The sequence below is a fragment of the Takifugu flavidus genome, chromosome 20, assembly GCF_003711565.1.
Source record: "Takifugu flavidus isolate HTHZ2018 chromosome 20, ASM371156v2, whole genome shotgun sequence".
NCBI lineage: Eukaryota > Metazoa > Chordata > Actinopteri > Tetraodontiformes > Tetraodontidae > Takifugu > Takifugu flavidus.
The window spans coordinates 8131151-8149493 of NC_079539.1; the positions used below are offsets into that span (position 1 = coordinate 8131151).

At 48.8% G+C, this 18343-nt stretch overlaps 2 protein-coding genes across 3 annotated transcripts in view; one reads left to right on the forward strand and one right to left on the reverse strand.

Annotated features, from left to right (window-relative positions):
- Positions 1-18343, forward strand: part of LOC130517755 (astrotactin-2-like) — a 145873-nt gene that overhangs the window by 93805 nt on the left and 33725 nt on the right. For both annotated transcript variants that reach the window (XM_057019845.1, XM_057019844.1), the window contains exons 14-16: positions 11441-11565; positions 12428-12532; positions 12735-12914. In XM_057019845.1, coding sequence (XP_056875825.1) covers positions 11441-11565; positions 12428-12532; positions 12735-12914 — 410 coding nt within the window. The remainder of the gene's footprint in view (positions 1-11440; positions 11566-12427; positions 12533-12734; positions 12915-18343) is intronic.
- Positions 13284-18206, reverse strand: trim32 (tripartite motif containing 32). Its single transcript, XM_057019846.1, has 2 exons — positions 18093-18206; positions 13284-17498 (listed from the first exon to the last, which is right to left on the reverse strand). The coding sequence occupies exon 2, from the start codon at positions 17484-17486 to the stop codon at positions 15471-15473; it is 2016 nt and encodes a 671-aa protein (XP_056875826.1). The 5' UTR covers positions 17487-17498; positions 18093-18206; the 3' UTR covers positions 13284-15470.

The window sequence follows — 18343 nt, forward strand, 5'->3', positions numbered from 1 at the left end:
CTGATCCAGGTAAATCGGTCAGAACACTCGAGCGGAATCCATGAGGAAATCAGTCCGAATCCACGAGATGCAGGGAAAATAGCAGGTGAAACACACGAATAGGGCCACGTGTGCCTGCCACCCCACACACACAGACACACACACACCCTCCTACCCCCGATCTGTACCTGCGGGATAGTAAAAATGAACCTTATCTGCCCACAGCCTCTCAAAAGGTGTTTCTCCCTCACAAAAACACACGGATACAGTGAGAGAAGCACTCCAGAGCCGCGGCCCTCGAGCTGAGGCGACGTCAGAGCGTGAATAGCTGGCAAACGCCGCAGCCCCGGAGGCCCGCAAACACAAACACACACATTTGCTCTCCCAACTGGGATTTCTCAGTAATTATCTCTCACGCTGAGGAGCTCGCTGGTGCAAAGTGGGAGTCTAAAAGCATTAAAAATGTATTTTTCCCAACGTTATTAATCACAAGAACCATCGTGCTTAAAGACTAAGCTGCTCCAGGTTAATGAGGAACTTTAGAAAAGCAGTTTGTTTGCTCCCTTTTAGCCTTTAATATGAGTGTATTATTTATGCCACATTTCATGTGTGCTTGTGTGGCCGAGCTGTGCGCTTTTAGAGTGAAGGTAAAAGTAATAAATTATTCAATCGGAGCCACAGTTTCACTAATTATCATTAGGGCAATGTGCATAGTCTACATATGTATTTATTAGCAGAGCTACTACAGTACAGGTATAAGCAGTGCATTAATTGTCTAATCTCCAGCGACGCCATCTGCATGTTCTTAAACTTCCTCCAATTTTCCTTAATCACAATCTGCAGCTTTCAGAGATTTTGGTATTTATAGATGCATACTGACACAGCAGCATGTGGACATAATCTTTTAAAAAAAGAAAGCCTTTTAAGGCAGCTTTCGATGTACACACACACTGTGCAGCAGTAGGAACCCCATTTTGGTGGATAGATCTTTCCAGATAGCATCATCCTATTATCTGTAGCCAGCCCCAGTTAAAGCTAATCCCCCCATTGTCAAAGTAAAAAAGTAGAGCCTTCGCGGATGTAACAGCACCGCCTTGGGATCACTCGTCAGTGTCGCACATGCGCGAAAACGCCTAAATACGAGTTCTCAGTTCTCAGTGTCGGGACACGGGCTAAACTGCTGACTCGTGATTTCCTTTATATGATCAACTCCATTAGCTGAGACGAAGGGCGCTGGGAGGGTCTAAGAGGAACTACCCTACATTCATCTCACTTTATTTTTAGCTCAACTACAACATTCTTGTGAGCTAATTTGAATCCAAATCCCAAACACACTTAATGATGATGCACAAGATTCATATCTTGCTGCGTAGCTTGGAGCAAATGTTATGTTAGCCCTTTTTAACGTTAGAGGCTGGCCTGCTCGCACTGAAGACGTTATTAGTTTAAAATTTACCAGTAACCACCCCTAGCTCCGCCCCTGCCGGGCTCTACTTTACCCCAGTGCTTTTTCTTGTTGCATCCACGCTGCTAACACAAGACGACAGCGCAGTCTGATGCTAAAATCGGTATGTGTCCACCAATATTTGACTGTAGCTGAGTCCGGCAAACAAGATGAGTGGGACGTCCCTAAAGCCGCGTGATCGCTCCGCATGAGCGACTTAGCGTGATCATGTCGGGGAGATTGCCGAGGCTTTGCCCGTGCACGTGTAGGGAAGCGACAGGGTCGCGTGTACCTGTGGTTCTGCGTTTGTCAGCCATATTTATGTAAAGGAAGCTCTCCACTCGGTCTCGCCGCACTTTAGGGGCCTGATACACGCCGGCCTAATATTGGCTTATTTCAGAGAGGCTTTTGGATGGCTACCTGCTGTTTCACCGGAGCGCACGTGTGAGACGGGGACAGACGGAGCGGCAGGGGCAGCCACGGGAGAAATAAATGAAATTCAGAGGAGGATCAGTGGCGGACGCGGGATTCTAGCGAGAAAACTAGAGCAGGGAGTGCGAGGTAGCAGTCATGGCAGCACACATGTCTCAACAGGACATCAGAGCAGGCCTCCATCAAACGCTGGTGCAGCAGAGCAGTCTGCTACAGCCCATAATTACCACCTTGTCTGTGATGACGGCACACCAGCCCGTGAGATGCGGACCCCCTGCTGGCCACTGTCGCTCCTCAAGCAACAAATCAGCAATCCTGAGTTTCAAATAACAAACGACTCTCCGGTTGCCACGGAGAGCAGGAACACGTGAGGGCCACGCTGGCTTTCCAGAGGGAATTGGCTGTTTCTGCAACAGAAAAACTCATGTAGCGATTGAAACATGTGTAAATACCAACCAAAGGCAGGCTCGCCTACCTGGCATTTGGACCGAGGCTCGCTCTTTTTTTTTACGTGAAGGATTTCTGATGCGGGTTTCTCTCACCTTACAGACACAGAAGTGGTAGCTATGGCGAGAAGGTTCCGAGTGTTGGTTTACTCCAGGTACTCCTTGAACCGGGGGTTGATTGGAGCCTCTACATTGCCCCTAGCTACATCTCCATATTTTAAAAGTGTCTCCACAGCTGCATGGATCACTGGGTCTGCCGACAATCCTCTTTTTCCATTCCTGTTTGGATTTTATGATAATTTAAGCGCTTCTCACCGTCTCTCGCTGAGTTTGGGTCTCGTCGGGAAGATGCTCCGGCCCGTCCGATTCTAGAGCGCACGGTTCCCATTCCGCTGCATCAACACGTAAATCTTTTCGCGGTGTCGACGTGAGCCGCCTGCGCGTTTTTGGCAGCGCCTCGCTCAACCAAAAAGGCTAATTCGTCATTAAAATTAAAGTGGATTTTTATAGATTGCTTCTTCACTCCGAGACTTTGCAATTACCTTGGAAATTTTCGCAGCAGAGTCATTTTTATCCCCGTCCGTGTTCTTTTTTTCCCCCCTCCTTTCGCACAAATCACTCAAGCTGTTCTCTGAAACCCTTACCTTTTTTTTTCCTTCACATAAATTACACTCGGGGAGCAGCCTGAGACAAGGACAATGATTTTGTGTATTTAATTAGCTGAGCTTGTGATGCGGCGGCGCACTCAGGCTGGGCTGATAAAACCACTCGCATGTGCAGCAGGCAGTGAATCAATAGAAGGCCGGGGGGCGAAAATTGAGACTCGACAGAGTCGCGCATCGAACCCTCCGACAGCAGACGGAGGTGCCTCGCGGGGGGAGGTTAACAATGGCAGACTTTCACAAAGAGTCATAATTCCGCTCATGGAGGAATGGAGGCGGGTTCAATCCTAAATTGGGGGGGGGGGGATTTCCATTGACTAATGAAGTGCAGCTCTTGTTTTATCCCCCTCTGGAGTAAGTTTCTTTACTCTTCTTTACCCTTCTCCTCCTCGGCCCGTCACTATCTCTTTGCATCCATAAATATTCATAAACATCTATTTGTGTATTAAGACCTCTGACAGCCATTTTCTGTCTTATTCATTGACGATTCCTGTGAATGGCCTTTTAAGAGGAAAAAAAGGCTCAGCTTTGATTAGCTGTTCATTGAAAGTCTTATCAGATGATGTTCAGCACGCGCTCCACTCTTATTTATTACTCCACTGCTTATTTTTTGTATGCCAAACAAATCTACGTGTGATTTTCTAAGTAATGTAATATAATATACGGGTGCGAGTTTTCATAGTGTATAATAGGTTATTTTAAAAAGGAAAGGTGAATTCACCCAATCTGATTGTTCCTTAGTCGTGGTAAATTAGCGTGCCGATGGACGTTAAGACAGCAATTTTCCAAGAGACGGTACTGTCGGGAATGCTCCGGTCAGCTCGGCTATATGGACCTAGCTTCCTCATCAGTCTCCGACCTGGCTACTCCTGGTGCCTCCCCAGAAACTGACCGTTTTATTTGGCGCACAATCCCTGGAAGCCAATGTGAAGAATACAGAAGGTTCTGAATAGCTTAATTAATATTTAAACTGCTGCTAATCATTTTTTAAAAAGGAATGCTTCACTTCATTCCGTGATACGCTCATTACACCACAGCTAAGGGGCGTTCTTAGACCCCCTAGTTTGAGTGTATACCACAGCCTGTCATGTGTATATTGCTTAAGCCTACTTGTTGCTATATAATGTTTATATCTTGGGAATTTTCAATGTCTTTCATCATTTCATCACTAAACCTGTTTTTATCCTTCAAATGGGTTGATCAGGCTGTGAATGACAGGTGAAAAAAGCTTTAGGAACAAGCCTTAAGTTTGGTATAAAACTGCAACGTTTGTCACACGTATTTTTATTGATAACCTCTATTTCACAATTGCAAATTCACAACATCTAAAGTGGAGAAAAATCCAGCTTTAAAAAGGATTTTAGACGCACTTTTCTCAGCTGTCTTCCTGTGGAAGGGAGCCCCCAGAGTCATGTGATACAGCACAACCAATGATGTCATCGGAATTTGAACCACGGAAGCGTGCGTGTTTGAGTTGTTATTTTCAAGTCAGAAAACTCAATCCCATAATTAACTTTTGCATGAAAAGCAGTTTGTACCTGCTGTGTCCACCTGAAGCATATTCACCCCCATAATTGTCACTTTTGCAGCATAAATACAGAATTTCTAAAGGTAGGCCTGTCTACCACAGCGCACCTCAGGCCTGAAAACTGAAGATACCAACACATTTCTGTCTCCTGCTTGTTGTGCCGAGGCAAGATAACCCCTCATCTGTCCTCACAAGTGCTGTTTCACATTCAGGGCGAAGGCAAAAGAGGCTGTCAGGAAAGGAGTTTTTAACAGCCGGTTACGGTGCTTCGTAACACGCCGCTGTCAGTCTGAGAGACAGGTGACGAGGCGGCGGAGAGACTGGGCGGCAGGGGGGGCTTGGAGAGACTGCAGAATTAAAAAGACGGGACAGCAATAATGGAAAAAATGGAAATGCAATTGAGATAATTAGTTCCACAATCAGCGTGCCCTTTTACTGCGTCACCAAGCTACATCTCCATGGCGATGATCCTGTTACCAGGACTGGAGTACAGCTGCTCCTCAGAGCAGAGAAGATTGGGTGTATCACGTTAATGACATCAGTGACCCTCAGGATGGGCTCTGTCTACCCATCCATCCACCCATCCACCCATCCATCCACCCATCCATCCACCCATCCACCCATCCATCCACCCATCCACCCATCCACCCATCCATCCACCCATCCATCCACCCATCCACCCATCCATCCATCCACCCACCCACCCACCCATCCACCCACCCACCCAGCAGGGTCACATTCTCACACCTTGAGGCAGTTTCCAGTTAGCAGTTGACCTAACGTGCGCGTTTGTGGACGGAGAGAGAAAATCCGAATCCAGTGCACCTGAAAACACGCCAACCTCATAAATGAAACCTCCGATCGAAGATTTAACTCCACCGCCATCCTGCTATGACGACTGCGCAACCTCAGCTGCTTGTCCAAAAACATTTAGCAATAACCACCACGCTAGAACCCCGCTACGCCCTTAGCATACACGTTCCACTGGAGACCGCTTCGTTGACGCATCACCTCAGATCCTGTTTAATATCGGCCTTGGAAAGTTGGTCCCAGTGGGGTCATTCATCAAGTGAAATGTGGCTGCAGTTAAGATAAAATATGGCAACAGGAGTCTCGGGGTAAACATCTCTGATTGTTTTATTACGCCACGAATTAGCCTGTTTGCAGATGCTGTTCTTTAATAACTACTTAATCCATCATCTGTGCACACTGCCCAGGGTGACACTGGGTACTTTATCTTTGTTATGAGCCATCCGACGGGCCCTGGTTGCACCAAATGCTTATTCAAATGACACGTATCATGGCAACTAAGAATATCACATAGCACGGGGAAGGTGCCCCCACCCCGGCTGTCCAATCTGTGATTGTACGGTCCAACAAACTAGTGCGCGTCCCTCAAATGGAAGACGACACTTCCAGAGCTGCTGCGGTTTATTGATAATGTGACATAACTGATCTGTTTCCTTCTTTCTCCTTCTTGCTTTGGTTACCGGAGGTTTGATTTCCCCTAATTGTTGCTCAGGACGTGTTTTTATGAAGACACGAAGCGAGCCTCAGCTCGGCACCGACAGACCACAGGATGCCAACCGAGTTCGGGACTTTAGGCTTAATTATCCGAAGGCTCAAACGTTCTTCTTCTTCGTGTCTAATTGGTAAACGTCATTGCTGTGTGGATAAGCTGCTTTGACGTGCCCGTTGCTCCTGCCACTTTGTAACCCATCTCCTTAATATGCTGCGCCTGACTTAATGTGAGTCCTGGTGTCACTAATGTGCCCCTCCTCTCCACCAAAGCGCTATTTGCCGTTGACGACAGCTTGAAACAACTGTTTAGTAAAAAGGCTGGGAGAGTATCTTGGGGTGAACAGAATGAGCATGTTGACCCTGAACTGATCAATTTGCTTTTGATAAATGTTCATCAAAAAAATCTGTCTCTACGCAGATGATATTGTTCCGTGCAAATAAGGGCGGCGTAAAGACTTGCAAATTCCAACAATAAGCAGGAATTAATTCTCATCTAACAAAAGCATGGAGAATTGCTAAAAAAAAAAAATGCAGCAAAAACACAAAGTGTAATGTTGTTTTCAGCAGAACTTTTGTTATTTTTCAACCACTACATAGTCCTTTAATAAGGTCATGGTTTTCTTTTCACACACCCATTTAAAATCCTGAACAACAAACAACCTCCGCAGTAATTCTAATCTGATTATGACGTATGTGTCTCACTGTTAAGGCGTTTCATGATCTTGAAACAGCGCTTTAGGTTCAGATGTGCCATCGGAGAAGGTTCCCATCAGCTGGAAGCTGACCATTCTGGTGTGCTCTATACAGTATTTATAAATCTCTTAAACAAGGCTCTTGAAAGTCAGTTGTCAAGACAATTTCCAGTCTTCAGAATGAACAGCCTCACTGGATGGTGATTAAACCCTGCAGTCGGCCCTGCGGTCACACCTTTCTCTGTGGTAAAATGCCCTGTCCTGACTCCAGCACCTCGGTGGAGAGGTAATCTCTCCGTCTGAGTCACTCTCTGCTTGACACGTTCTCAGAACTCCTCCCTCCACGTGTGTCCAGCTCCCCTCTGACCTCCAGGAGTTTATATCCTGTCACACAGACACACACACCCAGATCAGCTGAACATCTTTGCGCTTTGCTTTCCAGCACGGGTGTCATATGCACGTCTGTGTATTAAATAAATGTAATTGGTACGTGATCCGAGCCCTCGTCTGCGGTTTAACATATTTTATTTACATTCAGCAGATTGTGCTTCGTCACATGCAGCACCGCGGACACACAAATGTTCCCTGACTGATGTTGATAACGACGCTGGTTGACTCGTCCGTATTGCAGAGAAAGAGCAGCCTCTAGCGGCCAACTTTACAACTGCGCCCCTTTCCCACCTCCACTCACTTTATTATAAAGTGAAAGATTTGCAAACAGACACACTTATCATTTCCTCTGCACTCGGAGGAGCCACAGAGCCTTTACTTTCCCGCTGCAGCTGGACAGAGTTGAATCGCATCAGACTAAAGGTCAATTAGCATCTGAGGTCAGTGGTTCCAATATTGCCCTCGTAAGCTCGCTAACAGCGGTTTGTATGTACGTTCAATACGCCTTAGATCAGGGGAGTTGGGGTCTTTTTGTTAGTGCTTTCATCAGTCTAAAAAAGACATCGTTAAGGATAGAGGGGAACCGACTATCCTGCATGATCTACTTTGCTGAAACAGTTCCTGCAGGAACTCAGGAAGCTCATGTGAACACGTGTCTGCGGTGTCCACATTATTGACTATCTGCTGTATCTACCTGTGCTCCCCTAGAGAAGGATGCTTCCTCCAGCCATTGTTGCTGGTGATGGTGGTTGCTGGCGTGAACTTTTAGGACGTGTCAGAGCGGCACTTTACCACACTCCCTTTATTTCTTAGTGAAATTCTAAGCTGTGAAACCACTGGACCACGGAGAGAGCGAGGCTGCGCTCTGGGGGCTTATTGTAGTGTAAAGCTGTGTACATAAGAGCTACGCTGTACATAAAGAGGGTGAACATTGAATTATTTATGGTGAGTAGACTCTAGAGCTGATCATTCCAGTGAAATATGTTTATTACAAAAGAGCTGGAAACATGTCAGATTCAGGAGGCCGGGTGCATTAAAGTTAATGAATCGTAACCACCTGTGTTGCCTTCATTAGCAGCATTATGCACACATAACTCTGACACGAGCTTCGAGCTGGAACGGCTCGCAAAAGCTCATGAATATGTTATTTCTTTGTAATTAGGTCTACTTTGCCCCCTATCGTGCTGGCTTATATTAGTATGGCTTATAGGAACAGAGAGCGTAGCCACCATTAAAGGAATGTTTTGCTATTTGACAAATGCATTTCTGTGCCGTCTGTGCCATGATTGATGCCACTTTAAAGAGTAAATATAGATTCAAAGGCTGCGGAAAGAGCTCAAACAGGGGAGTTCATCTGCTGCATTAAAAATCTGCCTCCAGGCACCTCTATAGTGTACCTGTATACAAGACTATATATTCACGAACATAGCAGGAGTAAAAATACCTTTAAATGCTGAATAACTATGCAGAAAGACAATTGATTTAATGTCTATGTGACTCCTACACATGCTCAATTTCCCTCAGTTACTAAGTAGTCCTGCAGCGTTAATAAGACCTAGCGTTAATAAGAGTTTAGTCACATTCAAATTAAAATAGCCTTAATATTCAGCTTTCTTCACCTTTGTGTCAGCTGAAAGTAAACAGTTTAACCCACGCCTTCACCTAGTGGAACATTTCACTGACATCTTTACACACTTTGAGGTGTGATGCTGCTGTAACATCTTGGGTGCAAATTCTATTAATCATGAGCAGCTAAAATAACCTTTTTATGGCATTATATATTTAAAATTTAATTAGAAAACATCCTCCTGTAGAATCAGCTGGAAAGGTGCAAGGGTGGAAACGTTTGTTCTCACTTCTGTGGCAGCTACCGTAAGTTCTCCAATAGGCTTCAAAATTTAGGAATTCCATCCTTGCAGTCCCCAGTTCCACCGCTAGATGGAACCAAATCCCACCCGAGCAAAAAAAGGAAAAAAAATCTAGAAAATCCCATAGAAAAAGAAAAAGAAATCCAAACCTAAAAACAGCAGATTGGATTCACACCATAAGAAATGAAGGTAACAGAGAGAAAGAAAGAAACTATCTTGAAAGCTGAGCTCCATTTCAGCTTATTTTCTTAACGCGGGTTAGCAGGTTAGCATGAGCGAGTCACTCGCTTTGCTATCCAGAACAGAGCTGAACAGAGAAAAGGGGAAAATAAATAAGAAAAGGATGTTGTTGATTTCCAGACGTTGCATCCAGAAGAGTGTTTATGAGGTAAGGTGTTTTTTTTTCTTGCTGGCTTCCCTCAGTCTCGTCCTCGCACGAGTCTGTGCTCAACGGCTGGATGTCGTTTAACTCCAGAACATGAACGGATGTAAGCAGCAAAGCAGAATGTCAAGGACAGCCCACGTTTGGGCTTGGAAATCCATAAAGCTACATATCGCCTGGGTCCACACGCCTCTGAAGGTTCTGTGGGCCTCAGCGCGAAGCTGGCTGATTTCATTTAGCAATCAATATGTTTTCTGTGAGCATAAGCCTTGGTAATCTTTTTACAGCACCTCTTCTCTCCTCGCTCTCTCCCTCTCTCCTCTCATCCTCCACCCTTGAGTCAATCCTTCCACCCGCCCATTGTAACGCCGCCGCTGTGATTGCGCCTAACAGGCTTTTGTGGTTAGAGGAACCAAGGGAGGGACGGAAAGAGGGAAAACAGGATGAAAAATTGATATCAAGAAGATTGAAGCCCCCCCCCCCCCCACCGCCCCCGCTTCTCTCCGGTCTCTATGGCACAAGGTCGGCGCTCCGAGACTCGCTCCCATAAAAGTGGATTATGGGAATTGCCGCTGCTTGCCATGCTCCCAGAATGCACCGAGACAACTCATCTTTTTGACAGGAAATGAACCGCTGCTGCTTTGGTTCAACCCAAACGGTCTATCTGCTGGGCAAAATGGGGCCGCGCGCTCTTATCTCGGCGCTCAGAGGAGGGCGGCCGTTTCTTTGGGAGCCGATTTGACCCCCCATCCCCCCCCACCCCCACCCCCACCCAGTCGGGAGCGAGCAGATAGTAATGTGAAACTGACTGCAGAAGATATTTACAGCTAATTCCCCTCTCGGCTCAGTGTACATTTATAGGTGTCCTCCTGGAGCACCATATGCCCCCCCCCCCCCCCCCCCCCCCATCCCCACGCTCCAGCGTCACACTTTAAAAGCACAAGTTGAACTTGAACCTGCCGCAGTGCGATTCCTTCTCCAGCAGCTGAATTGCTAGCGATAAACTATTGTGTCGTTTCCGTCGAGCCAACAAAAAGCAAAACCAGGTTTTGGGTCTCGGCCTCCTGCGACCGTGGCCCCTCCCACATTATTGTAGCCCGCCAAACTTTCCCTCATCGTACGGGGTTTTTCTTCCCCGGAGAAACTGAACATTATGATTGACGGCTCGGATCAGTTGGAGGCTCGTGGTTAAAGAGTTCCCGCCGTATGAGCGAGCTCTCCAAAGCGGCCCGTCTCCCGTCACAGCTGAACAGACTTTGGTCCTGAATGAAATCATCTTGGCTTCGCCAGTGGCGGCTCGTCATCCATCTTACCTGACATCAAAGGCCAGTATGTGAAATGGTAACGTTTGGAGTTCGGCGCGTTTACTCGGGCACGAAACGACACATTTATGGTCCTTATTACCGTAGGACAGAACAGCTCCTGGATTACAGGTGATAGGCGGCGTTCTGTCCTTTTTTTCCCGTCTTTTCCCTCTTTGATGAAACTAAGGTTTTGAACTCAAATGTCCTTTCAAGAGTAAATCAAGCCGGTGCACGCCGCTTCCATTGGTGGTGCCTCTGCTTCACCATTCAGCCATCATTTTTCATTACCGGCTTTGATGTACGGCCGGATCTGGATTCTTTTTGTAGTGTTTGAAAACCTTCTTTGTTGGCTTGAAGGTGCTTTTGTATCTCACAGAGGACCCAAAGCTCATAACAGCTCCTCAAACAGTCTGGTTGCCCAGGTTGCCCTGAAAACACGTGTATTACATCACGGCCGGGTTTATGTTCTCAGAGATTTAAAAGACAATAAATGCAGAAAAACTAAAAAGAAAGCCCTGCGAGGCCCGTTTGATATGACTTTTATATACCGAATAAAAACGTTTCCAATGGTGGTGGATGTTTTTGAGGCTTTTTCACTCGGGCCAGCTGGTGTCAGCAGCCCGATCGGCCGTGACCTCGCCGTGTAATTTAAAACAGCTATTTGAGGCGTGGGTGACTGAGCGCTGGAAAGCAGCTTGAAAGCGCTCCAGCTCCAAAAAGAAGGGAAAAAAAAGGTAGAAGCGTCAGTAGAAAACAGCCCGGTCATCTCTCCATGCTTCTCTCCCTCCTCAGGGACAACAACTACATTAAGGACTTTCCACAGCTGGCAGACGGTCTCATGGTGATCCCCCTGCCGGTGGAGGAACAGTGTCGAGGGGTGTTGTCGGAGCCCCTCCCCAACCTGCAGCTCCTCACAGGTACGTCGGCAGGCTCCGGTCGCGTTGTTATTCTCCTGTTCCATCCAGGTTGACAGCTAAAATTGAGCGAATTCTCCGAGTTTGAGAGAAAGAAAGTGCTCGCCGCTTCGCCGTGACACGCCGAGACCTGCTGGTTTCCATTCAGAAGCTCTGATCCCGCGTCCTCCGCGAGGGTCAGGTTCTCGATTGAAGACGCGAGCTGCTTTCGTCGGTCTCGACCTTTCGCCCATTTCACCCAGAATCTTCTAAACTAGGGAGGGTCGGGACGCGGTCAAGGCCGCAGCCGCTCCTCTGTTGATGACGGACCATAAGCGCCGAGTATTATGCACACGCACACGCGCCACCGACCCCCACGCTTAACCTCCCGCTTCATCCTTTTATCCTTTTCCTGACTGTTCCACCCCATCCCGTGGGGTCCAGAGTCACCCAGACTTGGCTTGAAACTTCTGCCTCTATCCCATAATCCTCTCCATTAGCTAAATTGGCGCGCAGTCCGCTTCACGCCGACCACGCGCGGGGGCCCAAGGTGGAGGCTGCGTCACGGAGGCGAGGGCTCAAGGTTCCCGTAAGCTTTTTTCACCTCCGCTTGTCTTTTTGTTTTGCAGGGGGGGTCTAAAACATTCGGAGGTTTGGGTAATTGAATCACAGCCAAAGGCGAGATTGCTCCCCCTTCTAATGTCAGCAATCCGATTTGAGTTCAAGCTCGCCGCATATCCGTCATCGATCCCGCAGCAGCTGGGATGCTAGCTCGGATAATAAACCACGTTAAGGCGGCAGGCTGGGGGGGTGCTGCTGAAATGAGTTTTATGGATGTATATTTTCCCTCCGTGTTGCTTGAATTCTGTGGTTTTTTCCTTCCAAGGCGACGCCCAGTTCAGCGAGGCCGTCGGGTATCCCATGGTGCAACGCTGGAGAGTGCGGAGCAACCTGTACAGAGTCAAACTCAGCTCCATCACCTTATCGACGGGTCAGTGCCAGAACCGCCCCCCCAAACTGCAGAAGCGTAATGGAGCTCTCATCAATCCCCAGAACCGTCATTACGCTGCTTTTACCTCGCTGGGCACCGTTTAAACTTTACATTATCTTTAATCTGCATTAATCTCACATTTATGCTAACCCTAACCAAACGGGTCCCGCATTGACAACACGCCTCCTCCCTGACCCGCCAGGCTTCTCCAAGGTGCTGAAGACCCTGTCGGCGGGGAGCACGCGCGAGGAGCTGCTGGCCTTCCTCCAGCAGTACGGGAGCCACTACGTGTCGGAGGCTCTGTACGGCTCCGAGCTGAGCTGCAGCATCTACTTCCCCAGCAAGAAGGTCCAGCAGCAACTCTGGCTGCAGTACCAGAAAGGTGAGCGAACCCAATGAACACCCAGTTAAACACCCAGTGGGGGGAAAGTAGAGCAAGACTAAACTGGGTTATGTTTAAAGACCTCAGCCTTACTTAATTTACCTCCTGGATTAAAAACTGCATAAGCCGCATGAATTGAATTAAACTTTCTGGGATCCCAAAAGCATCCCCTTAGTGCTGTTCCAATTCCAGGTTTTAATATCACCCACATTTGCAATCCTCAAAAAAAAAAAGCAACCGACACCTGGAAATCTCATTCTACACACATCTTACACACACACACACACACACAATAGTTTAGCACTCTCATACCTTTGAGCTATTGTGTGCTAGCTTCAATGCTACCTTTCATTAAATGGACACGCGAGGGAAAGTTTCCTAAGTCTTTATTGCACTCGGAGAGTCAACAGTACAAACATGGATTTATTCACGCACGGACATCAGAAATGTGTTCAACACATTATTATCGTGACCCTCAAAGGTAACAAAAGAAAGTGATACTGATGTTCGGGAAACTAACACAAGGACACTTTGATTTATTAGCATGTGATTTTTTTGAAATGAACATTGTCTATTTCAGAGTTAGAGTGAAGGAAAGGGACTCTTAAGAGACGTTGGACGTGTGTCTGACACCCCGCTTACATCCAAATCCCCATATTGAGACTAGAAATCAGCCATTTTTCCACCTGGAAAGAGTCGCGAGGACACAGGACAGGCCGCCCTCTGATTGGATATCACTTATTGCTTTAGGTCAGACTTCCGTCCAAAATGATTTAGTGTTCTGGTGCTAGCTCGCTAAACGGGCCGCAGAGAGGAAAACAGTGCTGCTCCGCTGCGATAACTGTGCGCCTCCAGTATTAGCGCGGCGTGCAAACATATTTGTCATGCGTCATGGCGGCTAATCCAGCTGTCAGAAACGCCTCTTTAACGGGATGCTTCGGACGTGTCTTAAATTACTGCAGTGCTAAGCTAACACAGCTAGTTTATGTTCATCATTGCCTCTTTGTATTTAGCAAGTAAGGATAGTTTGATTTGGCTTTGGAAAAACTCATTTTAAGGCTAAAACCATGTTAGTGTGAGTCATCCTGGAGCATTTTTAAAGGTTTCCTTAATGTCGAATGCTTATATATGACGCTGATTGCAAAGTTCCAGTGATTCACTTGATTCCTCATATGCAAAAGCTTCTCTTATTCAACCGAAATCCTCTTCAGAACGCGGAAAAGAAAAGACTCTACACGTTAAAACATACACATGCACATAGAGATTGAAGGTCGACTCACACTCACACAGACGTGTATGGCTGTTGTCTTCACCATCTATCTAAGAATACGAGGGTTCGGGTTCACAGTGTAAACAAACCCAGGTGGGGCGTCGCTACTCCTGCAGGGATCCGAAGAAACGAGGACGCAGAATGAAAAGGTGTGAAAAAAAAAAAATGTTCGGGGAACATTTGTAAACATTATTCAGACGTGCGATCTGGTTTAGATGAACTGATCTGAGGCGTCACGCTCGCGCCTGGAGAGAGCTCAGCTGAAAATAAAGCTGCACGTTGGACCAGAAGGAGGAGATGAAGAGGAGTGAAATCACAGAGTATTAAGGGAGGAAGCAGGAACAGGACCCGCGCCAGGAAATGCGCCTCGCCTTAAGTGAACGTGCCCCCTAGTGGCGGAAGCGCGCAACTAACTAAAAATAAATCAGACAGCATTTGGATTGACCCCAAACTGCTCCAAAAATAAACTGCCAATATAAAATATGATTACAGGCTTGAGGGGAAATGCCAAACATCTACCATTGTCTACAAATGAAAATGGATGTCTCCAATCACATCAACCCTGCTTTAGTTTAAAAAAAAGAAAAAGAAAAGCAGTAACGGATCATCGGGATCGTCCTTCTAGCTGTACAAAAATACTTTAGCTAAGTCTGAGAACACAAAGCCAGCCAGGGTCGTTAGCAGCCGCTCTCTTCCCTGCATTTTCCCTGAACAGTGCAGAGAATTCAATGCGTGCTGATCCGGGGGAGACGCCGACTGGCCGGTGCATCTGGTGCGTTCAGCAACAGCGACGTCACTGTGCTCCCGAACACTGTCTTTTTTTAGTGTGGATAATAATAAAGTGCTACACAGGCCCCGAGAGCCTCATTTTATATGCAAATATTCACTTTTGGCTCAGCGAAGCCGGCGCCAGGCAGAATTTTGGGATTGTGCAGTTGCGAATGCAGAAAACAGAAAATAAAAAAACAAAACCAAAAGAGGCGCGCGGCGGTGGCTGCATTAGCGTCGAGATTAATGGCTTCTTTTGACTTTAGCGGGACTATTTGTGCCGGTATTCTCTGAGGTATAGCTGCTGGAATATCTGCGGATCCATTACAACAATCAGGAAACATGCAGCTCAAGTCGCTGAGGTTTCGTCTTTAATAAAAGTCCGTCGGGCCTAAACTGAACCCGACTGACGGGATATTAATTAAAGAAACTAATGACAGTAACAAAAAAAGGATTTGCCCCCCCCTCCAAAAAAACCCCCTTGGTTCACCTCTCCCTAAACACGCCCACCCGCTCCTCTAGGACGTGGACGAGTGCCTCCTCTGAATGTACGTGTAGACCTTGATGCAGTTGTCCGAGCAGTCCAACACCAGCAGCTGTCCCTTCTGGGTGGTGGTCACTCCTACAGGGCAGGACAGTCCGTCCTGGATGAGGACTTTGAACCCCCCCTCTTTGGGAAACTGGAGGATCTCCTTCCTCCCGCTGTCCGTCACCAGCAGGTCGCCGCCGGCGTCCACGCACATGCCGGTGATGCAGAGGAAGTCCTCCTTCTCGGAGAAGAAGTGGCTGAACTGCTTGCCCAGTTGTCCGTGGACGTCCACCGAGCCGATGGAGAAGCCCCCCTCCAGCTGGGGCTCGCTCTGGTGCTTCTCAAAGTTCAGCGCCAGGCCCTGCGTGAAGTAGACCGTCCCGGCGGCGTCGCACGTCACGAACTTTGGCCTGACCGCGGAGCACAGCCGGTTGTAGCTGACCACGCCCACGCTGCGGTCGACCGTCAGACACCACAGCTTGCCGCCCTCCACATCCGACACCACGAACTGCCCCGAGGGCATGGCGGTGATGCCCCAGGGCTTGATCAGCTGGTTCTTGTGACAGGCCACGCAGTGTCCGTCCATGGTGTAGATTTTGACCGAGTTGTCGTAGTTGTCGGTGACCCCGATGAGTCCTTGAGGGCTGACGGCGATGGATAGGGGGACGAGGGTGGGCAGGTCGGCCCCGAGGAAGCTCAGGACGAAGTTGTCGATGCTGCTGGCGTTGCGCCGGATCTCCCGCTGGAAACCTTTGCGATTGAAGATCTGGATGCGGTTGTTGCCGCGGTCGGCCACCAACACCTCGCCTTGGGCCGTCACGCAGAGGCCCACGGGGATGTTGAACATGCCGGGCAGGGTTCCTTTGCAGCCCATCTTCTTTACAAACTGGCAGACCGGGGGCCCCGCGCTGGCCCCGGCATCTCCGGCCGGCCCCCCGCCGGCATCCATGGACTTGGACTTAAAGCTGCCTGGCGAGCCCGTGCAGACCACCTCCGCGGCCGCGTCCATGTCGACGTCCCGGTACAGGTCTCCAGGAGCCCCCGCCGCGCCCGCCGCGTCGCCCTCCGGCGCCACGTCCAGCTCACCGTCGTCCGTACTGACGGTGAAACCGCTGGTGGCCACCTGACCCACTTCCACAGGTTGGGAACGCTCCGTCTTGACCAGTTCGGGCTCATGCAGCTTAAAGGCAGCGGGCAAGCCGCTCCGCAGGTCCAGCTCCTCGTCCTCGACGACCGTGCCGTCGTCCTTCAGCAGAGCGATGTCGCTCTGCCTCGCCAGCATCGTCAGGTAGTCGCAGCGGGACAGCACCCGCACCTCCGCTATGTTGAGGTGGTAAGTCTGCTCCTCCAGGACTTGCCCGTTCAGCTTTTCCACCTCGGACATGGAGGCCGTGAACGCTCTCCGGGACCTTCTGAGCTCCTCTTGGAGGTGCTGCTCAGCTGCGGCGTACTCCTGCTGCACCGCCTGATATTTCAATCTCAAGGATTTGCTCATGTTGTCGATGGCCGCCTTTTTCTTCTGGATGTGACCCATGACCTCGCGCAGCGCGGCCAACTTCGCGCCCAGCTCTTTGCGCCGCTGTTCGGCGGCCGCCCTGATCGGCTGGACCGAATGGCCTTGAAGCAAGTGGCCTTCCCCTTTGCAGAGCTCGCAGAGCACCGTGGCGCAGTTGTGGCAGTACTGCCGCGGCAGGCGGTTGCAGCAGGACGTGCACATTAGGAAGGCAGCAGTGGCGCTGCAGGATGTGGTGCAGTCTAAGATCTTGAGCACGGTGAGATTATCAGCCAGCTGCGAGATGCTACTCATCCGGGAGACCTTGCTGCAGAAGGGGCAGCGGACGCCATTGATGGTGTTGGCCAGGAGCTTCTCCAGACAGGTTTGGCAGACCGTGTGGCCACACTGCAGTAGTTTGGGTCTCAGCTGGCTTTGGTTGTAGGTCTCAAAGCAGATGGGGCACTCGAGGACCTCTCTCATTAGATCTGGGTCCAACGTGGCTGCTGCCATTGTGATTCTTTCCTTGAGTAAGAAGGGAAAGGGGGGAAAAAAAGAGATTTTGCCACAATAACTTTGTGTTAGCGTGCTAAATAGTAGCCGATGTCAAGCCTTATTATTGGCCACACAGACATCTATAAATTAAAAACATGTTAATGTCCAGCTTTTTAATAATACTACCAGGTATTTAGCTGACAGAGAAGCATTTGCGGGCAGTAACTACATAAGAGAAGACAAAACTAATAATAGTTAGCAGTCACTACTTTGACTTTGGTGCCAGCTGGGACAAAATAAAGCCAAGGCGGTGCTGATTCTGGCAGGTTAGCTTGCTAACCGGGCTTTTCTTCTCATTTGTAAAGCACCGTGGCAGATGGAGATGTAAATGTTCAGCTCTAGCAGACGCCACTGAGCCCACCGACGAGCCCGACTTGTTTGCAAATTAAATTCCGGGATCTTTTCGTTTCTCTCAAGTAATTTGAAGGCCCGGCCACCAACTGCTAACAGAAACTGCGCGATAAGATTACTGCAGAACACGTTTGCTTCAACGAACACGCGCGCGGACGCGGATGCATCGCGCAGCAATGATGCTTGGTTGACATTAGTGCGTGAAATCGTTACCTTTCTCCTTCAGTTTTTGCCGTTGGGGGCACAGCGGCTGTGATGGGCGTGCTGTGCTTCCGCTGCAGCCTGCTGCTAGTCAGACTGCAGTCTGGGTGACGTCATGCACGCCGAGCACGTTCGGCATCACGCGGGAGGTGCGTCTGTAACGCTGGTTTTGATTGGCTGCGCGCTTGGAAAAGCACTTCCGGGTTCTCTCGGCGTCGCCTCGACTCTGAACTGGTTTGAGAGGAGTATTTACTTTTTATTTC

Coding starts and splice junctions, on each gene's coding strand:
- trim32 (XM_057019846.1), bottom strand. CDS start 17,486: ATGGCAGCAGCCACGTTGGACCCAGATCTAATGAGAGAGGTCCTCGAG.